At 43.1% G+C, this 16166-nt stretch overlaps 1 protein-coding gene across 11 annotated transcripts in view; it reads right to left on the reverse strand.

Annotated features, from left to right (window-relative positions):
* The window catches only part of osbpl8 (oxysterol binding protein-like 8), a 71161-nt gene that overhangs the window by 19667 nt on the left and 35328 nt on the right, over positions 1-16166 (reverse strand). For 5 of the 11 annotated variants that reach the window (XM_028954270.1, XM_028954267.1, XM_028954268.1 and 2 more), the window contains 2 exons: positions 16067-16103; positions 14070-14213 (listed from right to left, as the gene is read on the reverse strand). In XM_028954270.1, the coding sequence (XP_028810103.1) occupies positions 14070-14213; positions 16067-16103 (181 nt within the window). Of the gene's footprint in view, positions 1-7654; positions 10121-11911; positions 12231-14069; positions 14214-16066; positions 16104-16166 lie in introns of those variants that run through there. The other 6 variants (XM_028954273.1, XM_028954274.1, XM_028954276.1 and 3 more) reach the window with 4 other exon arrangements.

The following is a 16166-nucleotide window of genomic DNA, read 5'->3' on the forward strand; positions in this document are numbered from 1 at the left end:
ACAAAGTGCCGTGTGACTCACAAAACTCAACCCAATTACAGTGAAGCCAGAAGACACTTAACTCGGCCCAAAATCTGGAAGCATCAACGGTCTGCAGACCTACCACCAATACAGTGGGACTCGCCTGTATGCTGGCACAGTACCTTTTAATGAGGATTTTAAAAAGTTAATTCATTTTAATTCCGCCATATTTCTTGCTCACCATTTCTGCAGGTTTATATGTCTTAGTAATAGCACCATTATGAAGAATTGCTTTTGACTCTGACAAGCATATAAAATACCTGAGTGCTGGCCTTTGTTGGATCACGGCTGCTCTGAAGAAACATTTTCTAATTTAGTATACTTACAAACTGAACATGGCGATAAATCTAAAAGCTTTGCGCAACACAATAAATAAATGATAGCCGCTGCATGTGCCACACTACGAGGTGCACTTTAAAGCAGGAAAACGGTATTCACCTTTATTCACATAATCACAATATACAGCTTCCCTGGCTGCCGAGCCAGACACAAACATTAATACATAAGGCACATAAGGCTTAAAGTGATAACGTCAGAGAGGACTTCCAGGCTGATTCATTGCTCGAGTCAGTTTAGAGTTGAATGGGTGTTCTGTATTCTTTCTACATTTTTATAAAAACTGCTAGAGGTCAGACCTTCAAATTGAAAATAGTAGTAAGAATGCTTAGTTTCAGTGCTACCAAATATGGAAATATGGACACTGTCTACACACACACACAAACACACACAGATATCTGACCAACACAGTCTTTGAAACATAAAGAAAAATGACTACACCCAAAAGCAACTAATTGTGTGGATTCTGAACTGGGTATCAGTTACCAAGCTTCTACAGTCAAACAAGTTTGAGATATCTATAACAAAATGCCGATATAAAAGGGTCATTATAGGCTCACCAGAATGTTGGTTTAGCTGGTTACATTCTAAAGACAGTAAACATTTACAAACTTTTATATTTAACATGCTGCAGCTTTAAAAGGTCCCCTATTGTGATTTTTTTAGTGGTCCCTGATCTGAAGTCTCTTACTGAAATTCAGCCTTGGTGCAGAATTACAGCCATTAGTAGTCAGTCACGCAATGAGACTTCCCCAGGATGCACTGTTTCTGTGTATGTAGATTTACATGCTAATGAGGAGGAGAGAGGCGGTACGAGGAGGAGAGCGGCCTATAGAAGTGAGCGAGGGGGACAATCATGAAAATCGGAAGAAACCTTATGACAACATGAGGGGAGACATTCCAGATCAGACCGTCAGAGCTGCCGCTCTCTGAATGGTGAAGAAGAATGACCAAAGCTCACTTTATACATATCGTAATTTCTAGCCACTGCAGGGCCATAGGCAGGAACTAGAGGAACTTGTATTAATTTTAAATAATCTCACAAAGTGACATTTTCATGATAGGAGACCTGTAAGTAGCAGAGAGAAAGTGAAGTGATTGTCATTGTGATACACAGAACAGCACACAGTGCATGCAACGAAATGTGTCCTCTGCAGTGGGCAGCCATGACAGGAGCCCGGGGAGCAGTGCCTTTGCGGATCGGGATTCGAGCTGCCAACCTTCTGATTACGGGGCCGCTTCCGTACTTCATCTAACGTTTGTAACGGCGATAAGCTCTGTATCTTACTGCCGACTGTGTTTGCTTTTCCTTGTGAATAAGGGAGACATGGATTTAAGACTGAAAAGAGAACTGATTCAAGATCACCATTTCTTTTTAACATTTAATTGCATTGCCTAATCCCGGTGAACCAATATACTCACAAAGAACATTTAAGTGTGTGAACAATAAACTCCTCTGACACTGTTCATAAGCACGCTGCACTGCTCTGAACACAGTTTCTCCAGACGAGAGACGGAAGCCAGGGAGCCCTCAGCAAATCAGGCGCCATTCAGGCCGAGCTGCCCTTTTATTTCATTCACAGGAGACGACCCACTTATCCTGGGCTGATGGCCTTTTCTAACAGCGACTGTTCAAAGAGAGCACAGATGGCTGCATGCTTGTGATAATGGCAAGCAAGAAGAAGGGGTGGGGGGGTCAAAGACAATAACCTCGGTCGGGGGGGACAATAGACTGGAAGCCGGATTGTAGTAACACTCAGACAGGTTGCATGTCGTGTGTCGTGACAGACCTTGCTCTTACTGGAATAAAAGGCTGAAATCCAAATGTACGTGAAATGTTAGTACACCTGCTGGAGAGGGCTTGTGAGGCTGTTGTGTTAAACATAAAAAGGACAATACCTGACTGATTTATAAAATGCCGCCTATTTTACATACTCCACTGGTCAAATGTTTGGATGCACCTACTCATTTACTTTTATTTTTACATTAAAGAACAAAACAGAAGATACAAGACTATGAAATAACACACGTGAGGTTGTATCTCCAAATCAGGGAGCTTTTGCTGAGATGGCAGCATTTCACACTCTTGGCTTCTCTCCACCACCTTAAGTTAGACAATGATGGTTTCCAACAGTCCTGAAGGTTTATGCTGAACAATTTCTTATCATTCACTCACGATAATGAGCATCTCATGAAGCGCCTTTTGATGATGACAATAGTGAACAAAACAGTCATGAAGGTAACTTTCACTTTATCCTGCTACAAAAATACTAAACACTGGATTTTTCAAAATGGCTCCATCACCATAACCACAACAGAGCGGGTGCGTCCAAAAGTTAGACTGGTACTGTACTTTACATAAATTTACATTAAAGCAATTGGTTTATTACAGGTTACCTTTTCCCGTTATGTGCAAAGTCACCTTTGTATTTAAGTTTTACATCTAGATATAAACCATGCGGTCAACCAAATTGCTCTAAACTACCCATCTATTGATGTTATTGCACTCAATTTGGCACCTCAGTCATGACATTTTTTGATCAGTTTTTTTTCTGTCCCTTTGAAGAAGCAAAAAATCTCAAGGTTTGTATGTTTGTATAAACCTTCAGGTGTGGTGGCATAGTCCTTACAACACTCAATAAAGAAGTTGACATGCAAAAAGCACAGGTTCAAATCCCACAGTGCTGTGCCATCCCAATCAAACAGACCCAATCCTATGTTGGTGTAACTAATATGGTGTAATAATAATTAATTGAATCAATGAACCGTAATGAATTACTTTAACACACTCGGGCTGGCAGGTTAAACACTACAGTAGGTGATGCTCTAAAATCTTCACTGTGACAAACCAAGAAGGTACACTCAACTCCAAAAAAAAAAAGGAAGGATCTCAAGTTTGACTTCCACCTGATACCTCAGGAGATTTTTTTTTTAAATGCTGAAGCTTAGCAGAGCTTCAGAGACACTGACCCACCAGCCAGTGCTTGTGTCAGGAGGATCTTGGCCGTCCTTTACTAGACACGTTGCCAGGAACGGACATGGCCAGGAGGACAATGTGCCCTTTTCTCTTCACTTTAGACTCAATGCCTGTGGGATCTCTCCATGGTTAGGCTTGTCTGGCCACTTCGGAGTAACTCCACTTGTGTTGTTCTACGTCACAGTGGCAGAGACGGAACAGATGATCCTCAGCACAGAGGATCACGTGTGAATTATTTTAATGGTTTGTCAGTGAAATGCCACCTGTTGAAAATAGAAATATGAGGTGTTCTGAGGTGATCGAGACACATGTGTGCTTTTATGTTAATAAAGTATTGTCTTTTGTATGTGTTTACCATTTTTAGAAAGCAATGCTTAATTTTTAAAACCATTAAACTAATTGAAATGACTGTACTATAATAAAACATATCAGCACTGGTGTTTATATTTTATTAAAACTCTCATTTTGAAACTTGAAAAATGACTCCAGTCACCATATATGTATACTGTTTAAAATCATCAAAGCTGAGGTAGAGCTGATAATATTTTTTTGAACGGCTTCATTACATATTAATATTAGTGCAATAAATATTAAATATTACATATTGAACAAAATTTTGGTCAATATGTATTGACTACAGCATTATGTATGGCATTTAATACATCTACAAATGTTGTGTGGTATAGAATAATGTGGAGCAATTTGGGGAAAGTTTCTAAATATGCATGTTGCAACCAGTTAGGCGTGCAATCAGCATTGCAAGGTAACTAGACTTGAATGTAAAGCAATGGGAAAAAAATCCACCCGAAATAAAATTCAACCCATATGGCATGCATAAGGTGGGAATTCTCTTTAGCTCAACACCAAAAGCCATCTGCACAATGAACGCTACATTATCTATGGATTTCATGTGATTTTTGTTCTTGAAGGGCAAATGGCCTTTGGGCCATTTCTGAATAAAATTTCTCTGGTTAATTTTGGGGTGTGAAGAACACACACATGCATGCTCCAGCCCTTCAAAACGCCACCTTAAGCCTGATGTGCAATAATGAATTTAATCTTAAAACAAGTGGGACAATTAATAAGGAAATACCCGAGTGAGTCATGAGCACAAGACGAGCCTTACAGAATCTCATCATGCAATGAATCACACTGCCAGTGAAGCAAGAGAATTGCAGATCAAAAACTAAAAACATTATTTCATGCAGAACATACAGATAAAACGTGACTTATATGAAGGTACCAACACACATTTCTTCACTCACTCATAAATGTCCAGCTAGGATTGGGCGATATGGCAAAAAAAAAATATCACAATATTTTTAAAGCTATATCACAATATGGCACAACATATTTCTTGATACCTTCATATTTCCTCTAAATAACTGCATAAATGCTAAATTCGGCCTTTTATTGCATAGAATGACACCAATATAGTGAATTTAAACAAAGTCAATCTCCAATTGACCTCATCAAAATAACCAGAAATATGTAATTGTAGTGTAAGTGGATTTCCACATAACTTTGCTCACAAATACTATATTTGCCAATGTAACACGACTCGTGGGGGAAAACTCAGTCAGCAAAAAGAAGACACTCGGTAAAGGTTACAAATTTCTACAAATAATTTTTTCCAAGGAGCATCAGAGTCCAAGACGTACCAAGGAGAGCAAACCGCAAACTGTTACTGAATTGTTAACTAGAATGACAAACCATTTGAGTGTCCACTTAGACCTAGGGTTAGGGTTATAGGGTTATGTACAGTATGTATAGTGTCGAGGTCCTTGCTAAAACCTGCAAACTATAGTCTGCTTTTAATATAGCATTATGGTATCACTGTGTTCTGTCTTTGGTTGTCCACGTGAACGTCTTTGTGTCCAGCGACAATAATGTCTTGCAATGTCTGTGCTTATGTGGATGGGTTTGCGTGTCATAGTATGCAGTAGTTTTTGCGAAGGCTAGATGCTACCCAACATGGAGTGACCAGTGAGAGTACTGAGTGTGCCTGTTACTGTCGTTGTGGTAGGGTTTGATCGCCGCACTTGCAGCTTTTCCCCTTCAGCTCTGAAAGCCTCTATGGACACCGTGGTGAGAAGAATTTTGTTGAACTTTGGAGGAAAGGTTGATTGTAGCAGTAATTCTAAATTGATTGTAGTGATTTAATTCAATCGTATCATCTTACCGCGCCAGGAGACCTTTTTAGGATGGGCGAAGTACATGCTTTCTCTTTATACTCTATTTATAATTTATACTCTGTGCTCATAATATAGTGTGGAAGTGAAGTTACTGTCATTGTGATAGTCACAGCACACGGTGCGCACAAACACCATTGGCACCTTGGCAGTTCAGGATTTGAATCTTCCGATCATGAGCCCGCTTCCTTAACCCATCGGTGTGTGAGAGAGGAACACACAGGAGCAGAGTGGAGCTCCATTTCCATTTCACCTCGGCGTCCTTGGATATAAAGAATTTAAGAGAAAGCAGGCTGCGCTTCAGCTCCGATACACTCAGCCAGAGAGAAAGAGAGACAGTGAGAGTGGGAAACAGGGACAACACATCCGATTTCACCATCTCACCACCACAGCATCTATGAGAGTGGGAGTGGGACTGCGCATTACTGGCCAATAGTTTCGATGGCCTTCCCATCGTAATGAGGACCAAATGTTCTAACAAGAATCCAGAATCTTTTAAAAGTACAAGTGAACCGCAGCTTGTAAAATGTAACCATCAAATATAAGTTTAAAAACCTTCCCTGTGTTTCCACGGAATAGGTGTTTTAACAGGTCCTGCAGTGGGGCTGGTGCCCCGCCCAGTACACTAAGATGAACTGTGACACTGAGTAAGACTAAGCGGATTGAGCAGGTGAATGAGAGAACAACAGGTCCTCACAAACGAATAAAAAAAGTGTGCGTGTGAGGCAGATAATATTCCAGATGAGCAAGTGTGAGGTGAGGTGTTTTTTTACACACGTGGACTATTTATAGAGCCTTGGCCAGGTTAATCTGCCCTGCCGCACTACAATGTGACCTGCACCCACACAATCCAAGCACTGGGGGGGGGACCCCTGATCGAGGATCAGCCAATTTCCTGCAGCAGACCCTGCTGTTTAACTTCTTGTGGCCTTTCCACACAAAACATGGCACCAGCAGACCTGTCCGTACATTAACCCTGAAATAGAGTGCAGTAGAGTGAAAACAGACCGCCACTATGATTTATCTCAAAATTATCTGACGGGACGTGATACTGACGTACACAAAGGCTTTGATGCGAAAGCTTGCAGCACCAGATGCAGCAGGAATCAGCCAGCGGGTTCCACTTCAGAGAAAAGGTGCACACCAAGGGACAGGTTTAAGATGTAGTTGCACATTTACAGCATGATAGATGGCGATCAGGCAAGGCTGTCACAAGAAAAAACCCAAAAGGCACGTGTGTGTGGCACAGAGAGAAAGAATAATGAATGAAGACGAAGCAGGCGGCCGGTGGCTGACAGTATGGTGACTCAGCCGGACCACCGGGAGCTTATTAAGTAAAAGTGAAGTACTGCACCACCACGCTCCTCTCCAAATAAGACTTTAATGAGCAGGGGGCATGTTCACTAATGTCACATCAGGTATGCCTGTAGGGATTTTGAGCATAAATACCTAAATACATACCAAAAAAAAACAAAAAAAAAAAAAAACCCACACACACACATACAGGAGTGGCTTTGCAGTTATTAGTAGCATGGAGAAGAGAAACTTAATCCCACAGACAGACAGCGCATCACTTGGTCTCCTTCCTGGCAATGTGGGAGACGTAGTCAGGCGGTAACACAGACCAGGAAAGCCCGTTAACGGTACGAAATCACCACCGAAATATTTACACTTATGACATTTAATCCAAAGCGCCTTACAATCAGTGGTTACAGGGACAGAACCCCTGAGTGTCTCCAGTGGGTAAGTGTCTTGCTCAGGGACACAATGGTAGTAAGTGGGGTTTGAACCTGAGACTTTATGGGCTTCTGGTTCATAGGCTTGTGTCTTACCCACCAGGCTACTACCACCCCTTATACATCAGTTCGGCTGTTGCCATTGGTTATTTTAGTAATCGTGTGGCATTCGATTTTCCCCCAACAATTAATCGGACAAGATACATCACCAAAAGGCACCGCTTGCGGTAAAACGCTGACGAACGAAGGAAAAGAGGAGAAAGGTCCCCCGCAGGGGTGCAAGAGTTCCGTAAGCTCCCCGCCTCCCCACCCGGGGAGAGTCATGCAGCGCCGCGCCACATCCACACAAACGCCAGACAGCCAGCCAGACACACAGGCGGAGGTCACCCTACCTGGCAGAATGGGCGACAGCTCGTTGTAGCCGCCGAAGGAGGCGTTTCGAATGAGTTTGCGGCCGTCGGGGCGGGGCGGGTGTACGCCGGACGTCCCGCCACAGGTGGAGAAGCGGCGGCGGCACAGGATTCCCTCCTCTCTCATCATGGGGGCGGCGATGGGGGGCGTGCGTAGCGCCCTGAGGGGGGCAGCCAGCGGAACACTTGAAGGCGTTGAGTCTGGCTGTACCGATGCAGCACGGCGCTCTCGCTCTCTCTCACACACACACTCGCCTTCTCCTGACACCACAACTTCTATGTCTGTGTGTGTGTGTGTGTGTGTGCGCGCACGCGCGAGAGAGAGAAAGACAACGAGTACTCTACAGAAGGACCAGCCGCCGTCTGCTCACTTTCCTCCTCTTCCCAGCTCTTCCTCCTCCGTAACGTCCCCCTTTTCTCCTCCTCCGGCAGCCAGAGCGAGACAGAGAGAGGTCCCGCCCGTCTCTGTGTCTGTGTGTGAATGAGCGCACACTCGCGCCCTCCTACTATCACCGCTTCCCTCTCGCTCTGTCGCTCTCTCGCTCTCCTTTTCTCGTGACCTCCTCCCTCTCTGCAGCGTGAAAGGGGGTCTCTCTCGTACTCTCTCTCTCGTGATGCTTTAATAATCCGACACGCCTTACCTCATCCTGAAAACAATGGAGTGCAATCACTCACTCACACACACACACACACACACACACACACACCTCATTGGATCTTGAATGGGAATCACGCTAAATATGTACTGAAGAAATGAAAAAAAAAATCAGGAGAGAGGAGAGGACACGTTCCTGCTGCAGCTCCAGCGGAGCCATGTCATCCCTGTCATCAATGTTAAACGACTGTAAGCCTGTCCCGTACGCTACAATCTGACCAAAATGTTCCCTTGAAGAATGCAGCTTTAGACAAAACTCAATCCGATTCCAAACTACGTTTTTTTTTGGCAAAAATCAGAGTAACCTGAAGCTCCAGACTACTAATGAAACATAAAAATAAAAACGAGTGAAAGAAAGAGACAGAGGGCAGTTCAGCATCTCAGAGTTCATCACATTTAGCAAACATTGGATGTTAAGACCGTGTGAAAAGTATGAAAAATAAACCAATCCAGCCGCCTGCACCCCTGGCAGGGACTTACGAGTGGCTGCCCTCTCACGGCACACGGGCGATTATCTGGGACACGTCACCCCCTGGTCTGTTTGAAGCCAGCATATGAAAATCTCACCATCACGGTGACATCATAGCAGAAAACAAGATCCTTTCCACAGATCAGTCTGCGCCGTGGGCCTGATTAGGGGTGGTAATTAAGCTGCGGCCGTTTATGTATAATTTATCTACCTTCGCTCATTAACCTGAGGCTGGCAGCGAAGGAAGGTTCATCGACTTGCCGCTGAACTAAATGATCTCCAGCACCTCAGGGGGGTTTCATGGAAAAGACAAAGGAGCTCTAGGAATTGCAGCAGGACAACTGGAGGCCTGTTTGAACACTAAATTAAACACCAATTTATGAGTGTCGGTTCAATGTGTTTTTTCATTTGGCTAGCGAGTAAAGTGGCACAAGCAGAACCGCCTTCACTATATATGATCATGTTTTAAAAAATGTGAATATGTGAATTCATATGTGAATTACTTCACTTTTACAATGCTTGCTCTTGCTTTGAGCTCTCCTCACCAGCAGGTGTTCAAATACATTTTCCGACAAACTAAAAGAACCAGAGACGTGACTTTTGGCATTTGGTAAAACTACAAATCCCAATGAAAGTGTCAGGGATGACACCGATTTGCGTGAGGTTTGAAAGGTATCATGGGTAGTGTAGTGCCTGAAAGCGATGGGTTATAGGAAGTGAAAAGTCTTTTTTTATTTGAATCTGCCGACATAGCTCTGCACACTAGCAGATGCTTTAATTCAGCCCAACTTCAACTTGGGCTGCTAATATAAAAACTGATATCAACCCACATCAGACTGGAACAGGATTAAAATACACTGGTGTGCAACAGGAAGTAACAAAAGAGGTTTCCGTTGGTGCATTTCACCCGCTGCAAATCTGCGTACCAGATTTATGGTAAAATTCTTACATGGCGCTGACTGGATCCTGAAAGAACCCGGAGTCTGGCCATCCACCAGATTATGTTGGGAGAACTGCAGACAAGTCACTTCTGCCTGCTCTAGCAAGTGAAATAGGGGGGAAAAAAACACACTCTTCTATATATGGCCCCTTGGGAATAACAGACAGGTGGTGTGGAGCAACATTTACTGCTAATACACTTAAATACTAACATAGAACAACAATTCTAGCTAGCTTGTGTAGCTAACTAGCTAGCTTGCTAAAAGTATGTTGCTAATTTCTTTGTTTTATGTGCAACATAGCTACTGACATCACAGTATGGTTGTTTTTCCAACAACTACTCAATTATTGCCATGCGTAACATTAGGATGCAGGGCACAGTAGTCACATACCCCAGCAGTCTAATTTTGTATAAAATTTGATATCAATTAGCACTGCTATCAATACTTGTTCTGCATCTACCAGTTCACAGAAACCGCTACAACCATTTCCAACAGGAATTGCAGCACCTGGGGGGCCGAGAGCAGCTCCAGTTTTAATAGGAAATGTAAAAAGCATGAGCACTGTCTGGAAGCATTTCAGATATCGACCAGACGAACGGGGAAAACCAAATGATGTGGACTAGCCCGTTTGCTAGATGTGCTTCACAGTTGTCGCCAACAAAGCAAGCAGCACGACAAATTTAGCACAGCATTTGAAAGACTATTACTCTGAATTATATGCGGAATTTCGAGAGGGGAGTAAAGTTGCTGTTCATATGTAACATGAATATTGTAAATGTCACTGTCTAGCAATACTGTTGAAACTATACAAATGTCTGAGCCTTCGCCTCTATCTGCATTTTATAATTAGCTTAATTGTGCGACGCACATACAGACTGGAACAGTCTGATGTCCGAAGTGAATAATACTGTAAAAAAAACAATACTGAAAAATTTCAGTATTGTGACAAGCCTACCAGTATCAGCATTTGACTCCCAATACCAGCTGGGTGTTACCTGGTATCGGGGTGTAAAGGAAGTACCCAGAACATACAATAAGTCTATCAAAATCACCCTGGGTTCAGACGTTAACAAATAACGACCTTCTCAAAAATCAAGTGAGTAAATAGCTGGATTTACTTTACATATTAACTGCCTGGTGGCTCTATTATGCTCTTTGTAAACCAGTCTCTTGACTAATGGACTGTATCTCTGTGATTTTCAACGCATATTTCTAAGCCAGCTGGGTACACAATGACAAATGAATGTGAGGATGCGCCTCTACACTTCTTTTTGGTTTCGCTTTTTATTACTATTATGATCTTGAAGGACATATTTTATCATGCAACTCCATATATGCACTGTATTGTGGTCGGTGGGTAACGTTTCATTCACGAGCACCTTAGGCACATGCTGCACGTGCTTTGGCCACGTAAACCACAGCAACCTTAAGTTAGTACGGACCAGGCCAGGACAGCGACCAGGTTGGCAGGTAGACATTTGGTCTCCGGTAGACGCTCCTGGAATGCTTGTATAACCCGCCTAAAGCCTGTGAGTCTGAGATTAGCTCTCCAACAAAGAGGCTTTCTCTTGAGAAGCTCTACCCTCTGTAACCAGGATGCATGCTTTTGATCAATTCTAACTGTATTTCTGAACCAGTCATGCTTATACTATACATGCAGATGCTCAGATTCTCAAGTCCAAAAAATGTAAACTCAACTGAAGGGTGGAAAACTTTGCAACATGAGGCAGAAGATGGGCCAGTAGCAGCCTGTGGCAATATTCAAGACAGTTTCTGTTACTGCTGTCTGATCTTTTGAGGCTGACTTAATTTTTTTTTTTTAAATGTATGCTTTTTATTGTATTTCAGAACAGTATTACAGCATTTGAAAATATCATTAAGGTCAATAATGCATCATTTTTAGGGACTAGGGAATTATACAACACAAAATTACCATCTTCACTTAATGATACATTAGAGGCATTGCAAACCATGAAAAGTATGGCACTTTGTGAAACTGTACATGAAATCTAAATTTATCAACAAATGAATTAGTACTGCTATGCTGCATCCTGACGGTGCAAAGCAGCCCAGCTTTGGCAATTTCAGTACTGTTTAAAGGTCTGCTGTGAAAATAGGATTATTCGTTGCACTGAAAAATGAAACGAAGAACGCATCGATGCAGTTGTACTTGCCTTTTCTTGCAGGTCTGAGCAGTCACCGGTCAAACCAGGCACAACCAGGCTTCTCACTGCACTATTCAGACACGTTCGTGCAAAAACAAAAGGAACATCCACAATCTGACCTCCAACCCTGGTCCACACACAACCCAAGCCCAGAGGCTAACCGAAGCCTCCATAACATCTTCCTTGTTCTCTATTTTTACTGCAAAGCACACAAACACACATTCACACAGTCCTCTCCCATTCTCATCTTCAACAAGAGTGTCTGAAAGAGCAGCAACAAGCTTGCCCACGATTGGGGGATATATTTTCTTGTCCACCATAACCTCATTTGGCAGGAACTAATCCCCTGGGGATAAACCCTGCTCACCCTGACAGGCTTCCCTCTCTTTCATCACACTTCTCTCCAAGCTATGGGAAGACACAGAAAGAGGAGACCAGTGACCATGTAACTCTGGTAAGAAGAACCAGGGTATAGGGGCTTCACCTGGTTGCCATGTACGGCTTTTCACTCAAGTCATTAAAATTCCTGCACCGGCTCCTTTAACCTCACCAAGTTCCCGGTGTGAAGGATTGAATGTCGTCCGGTTGGCTCTTTCATTCTTTATTGAAGGTACATTCAGGAGAAGGCAGAGAAAGTGAGATCCACTGCGACTTGAGATGAGCAGAGAGTCTAGAGCACATACACACGCACACACTCCATCATCAAAACAAATAGCTTGTTATCCATCGTCAGGCTACTGAAAGTGCTGCAGGTTGCTATGGAGATCTTGGTCAGGGCAGAGCGGGCAGTGCAAGAAGGACTCTCACATTGTGTATTGATGTTCACAATCAGCAAATAACACCAAAGCAGTGAACCACAGATTTACAGAAAACCACCCAAAATAACCTGCCACTTATTATGGCATTTATCAGGCCCCCTTATCGTTGTACCCTTATTAAGGGCACCTTACAATCAGTAGTTAAAGGGACAGTGCTCCTGGAGACACTCAGGGTTAATTGTCCTGCTCAGGGAGACAATGGTAGCAAATGGGGTTTGAACCTTGGTCAAACCTGGGAGTGTGTTACCCACTAGGCTACTACCACCCTTTTTTCTCTCACATTTGCATTAAAAAAAAAAAATATTTAATCAATAAGCAATCCTCTTATTCAGAGGTGTGTGATAATCTGTATCAGAAGATCCCAGCTCCGGAAATTCTGACCTGCTATCCTGCACACAGTGCTCAACCAGCTCAGTAATGGGTAGTTTATCTCAGTACTTTAGCCCCCTCTAGTGGCCAAAACATGCAACCAGTTCAGAGCCAGTTCAAATTACACTCCAGGACCATCAATCCATTCATCCATCCAACATCCAACAATCTACTGGTCCAAAGAACACGAGTTGTGAAAATGAAGGAATGCACTGCCTTTTTGGTAGCATATGATTCGTACAGGTAATCTGGTTGCGGTATCAGTCTTTTTGTGGTAAACAGCAGCTTCAGCTCATTGTGAAGTGAAGTGATTGTCACACGTGATACACAGCAGCCCAGCACACAGTGCACACAGTGAAATTTGTCCTCTGCATTTAACCCATCACCCTGAGTGAGGAGTGGGCAACCATGACAGGCGCCCGGGGAGCAGTGTGTGGGGACGGTGCTTTGCTCAGTGGCACCTCAGTGGTACCTTGGCAGATCGGGATTCGAACCAGCAACCATCTGATTACGGGGCCGCTTCCTTAACCACTAGGCCACCACTGCCATTGTCACCATGATAACGTGATAACAGAGCCCCGTCCACACCTAAAGCTATGCATGAATATGCAGCAGATGCAGCCTTTCAGCTTCGGTTCAGGCTCAATTTTACAATTTGGCAAAACAGGCATTTGGACGACAGTTGACTACTTTTTCATGCATAAGTGAACCAGAAACTGCAATATACATACATCTGGACACATTTCAAGAGCAAGTGCTTTGTGTGAAAGCCTAAGCGTAGACATATAGAGCGACAAACGCTCGTTGTTCAAACAGAGAAAGCCCAGGTCCCAGCACATAATCATAAACTTTAACAGAGGATGCAGAGAACATACTTATGACCATGAGATCCACTGTGGACACTGATTCCAAACCGAAAACCAAAGGCCAAATGCAGGGTTCTCACTGGCTTAGGATCCAGACTAAAAACTCAATCTTACCGTGGCTGTAGCTGACCCCAGGACTGAGGGAGGGGCTTGTGAGCAGGTCTCTGCTGGGCGTGTGTAGCCCCGTCTCTTTCACCTGGCGCTGACTCATCCTCACTGGGGTCAGAAGAGCCGCATCGTCACCAGGCATTAGGGCAGCTACAAAGGTAGGAAAATAGGGCCAAGTCATTATGCCGTGTAACTGAGAATATAATGACATGAACCTAACATTACCATTAATAAAATATCATCTCCCGAGCTACCGTCCCCACATACTGCTCCCCGGGACGCCGTTCATGGCTGCCCACTGCTCAGGGTGATGGGTTAAAAGCAGACACATTCTGTTGTGTGCGCCGTGTGCTGTGCTATGCTTTGTATTACAATGACAAAATCACTCAGTTTGATACTAGATGTTCTTTTCTTTGAACCAGTCCTATTTTTAATCTGCATGTATGCCCTCTACTGGTGGAATTATCGCATCCACAGCAGGCAATTTTCACTTCTAAAGGCTCCGTTTCCATGGCACAGAACCTCAAAGGTTCCTGATTTAAATTCAGTTTTCTTTAAAGGTAAACGTGCCACAAAACAGTAGCAGCTTGGAGTGACGTTGGCGGAGCCAACATCTGTGTGTGCCAAGCTGTCGGTATGAAAATGACACCGCTAAATCTGCCAAGCTGTAATGCAACCGTGACTGCAATGACAGAAAAACAAACAAAATGCTTCTGCAATGTGCGCCCATATTTGCATCTGTGTTTGTGCAAAAGATGAAGTAATCTGAAAACATATGGTCAAGTATGCAGGTAATGACCCACTTTGCATCAAATAAAACAGCTACTGACAATCACAAAAAAGGATAGGCGTATCTGCGTATCTGTACCACATTCAATAGGACTCCTCATCTAAATGCACAGACTGTTAAGGCCTTGGCAGAAAGCTTCAGCATATTTTTTCTTATCCTCACAGTCCCTGATAGCACACACACACACCTACACAATCACGAACACTGAGACACAAAACAGTTTAGTGATTTGCTTCATAACGTTAATCCTCAATTAGAAGTAAACCAGTCATCATTATGAGCTCCCTAAAAAGTGCTGGAAAGCTGTCTCAAACCCACAGTGCATAACTCCATGTAAATGTATATGCATAATGCGTACATATGCTTACTGCATCTTAAAAATGAAAGCAATGCTTATTATGACTGTTGTCTCAATTGTGATTAATGTTGCACTATATTTTATACTATTCGATACTACAGACGAACCAGTCTATTAATTGTCATCAGACCAAAGGTTAGTCAACTGTTTTTGTTGCCGCAATATCAGAATGCCATCAGTATGTTAACTGTGCAGCCATGTCACGTTAGCTTGAGTGGGCTCTATTGCTGTTTCTGGTCATTAAAGGGATAAAGTTGCCCTTGCTGGCTCTGAAGGCACGGAATGCACCCTTAATTTCACCCTATCGATGAAGGATTCATCCGTTCAGTCAAATAATCCATCATCATAAAAACGGGAAACATTGAGGGGATGCCCATGCTCAAACACCACCATTAAGGTTATCTATATTTCCTTATAGGCACCCAGATGGATATGTATTTCTGTGCATTTATGTATTGGGCATATGTGAAAATGTGCTACTGATTTGGAATTAATTAATAACTGGAATGAATAAAACTGGCCACAAATTAGCACATTATGCATACTCAAAAAGTCTGAAAACTTTTTAGGGGCAGAGGAGCAGCAGGTTCTGTACAATAAAATGAGCCATTATGTATTTAATTTTTTCACATTAAGTAACGCTAATGTTAACATTCATCAGAAGAGAAACTGTCATTGGTTTAAGTGCACTTGCACCTAAACTTTGACATTTGTCTGTGTTGAGGAAAAAACACACATGCACACACACACTCTTCAGCAGTTTGTTTGAACAACAGAGTGCTGCAGTAACAAAAAAAAAGTGCCCTTGATGTGGCAAAGAGGCTCTTAAACACACACAAAAGGTCATCCTCTTACCTGAGCTGGCAGAGGGGTCTCTGATCTCTGCATGATGCTAGTGTGCATGACGGGAGCGAACAGACACACACACACGCACACACACACAGTGTGTATCAGG

This window comes from Denticeps clupeoides, chromosome 15 (assembly GCF_900700375.1).
Source record: "Denticeps clupeoides chromosome 15, fDenClu1.1, whole genome shotgun sequence".
Lineage (NCBI taxonomy): Eukaryota > Metazoa > Chordata > Actinopteri > Clupeiformes > Denticipitidae > Denticeps > Denticeps clupeoides.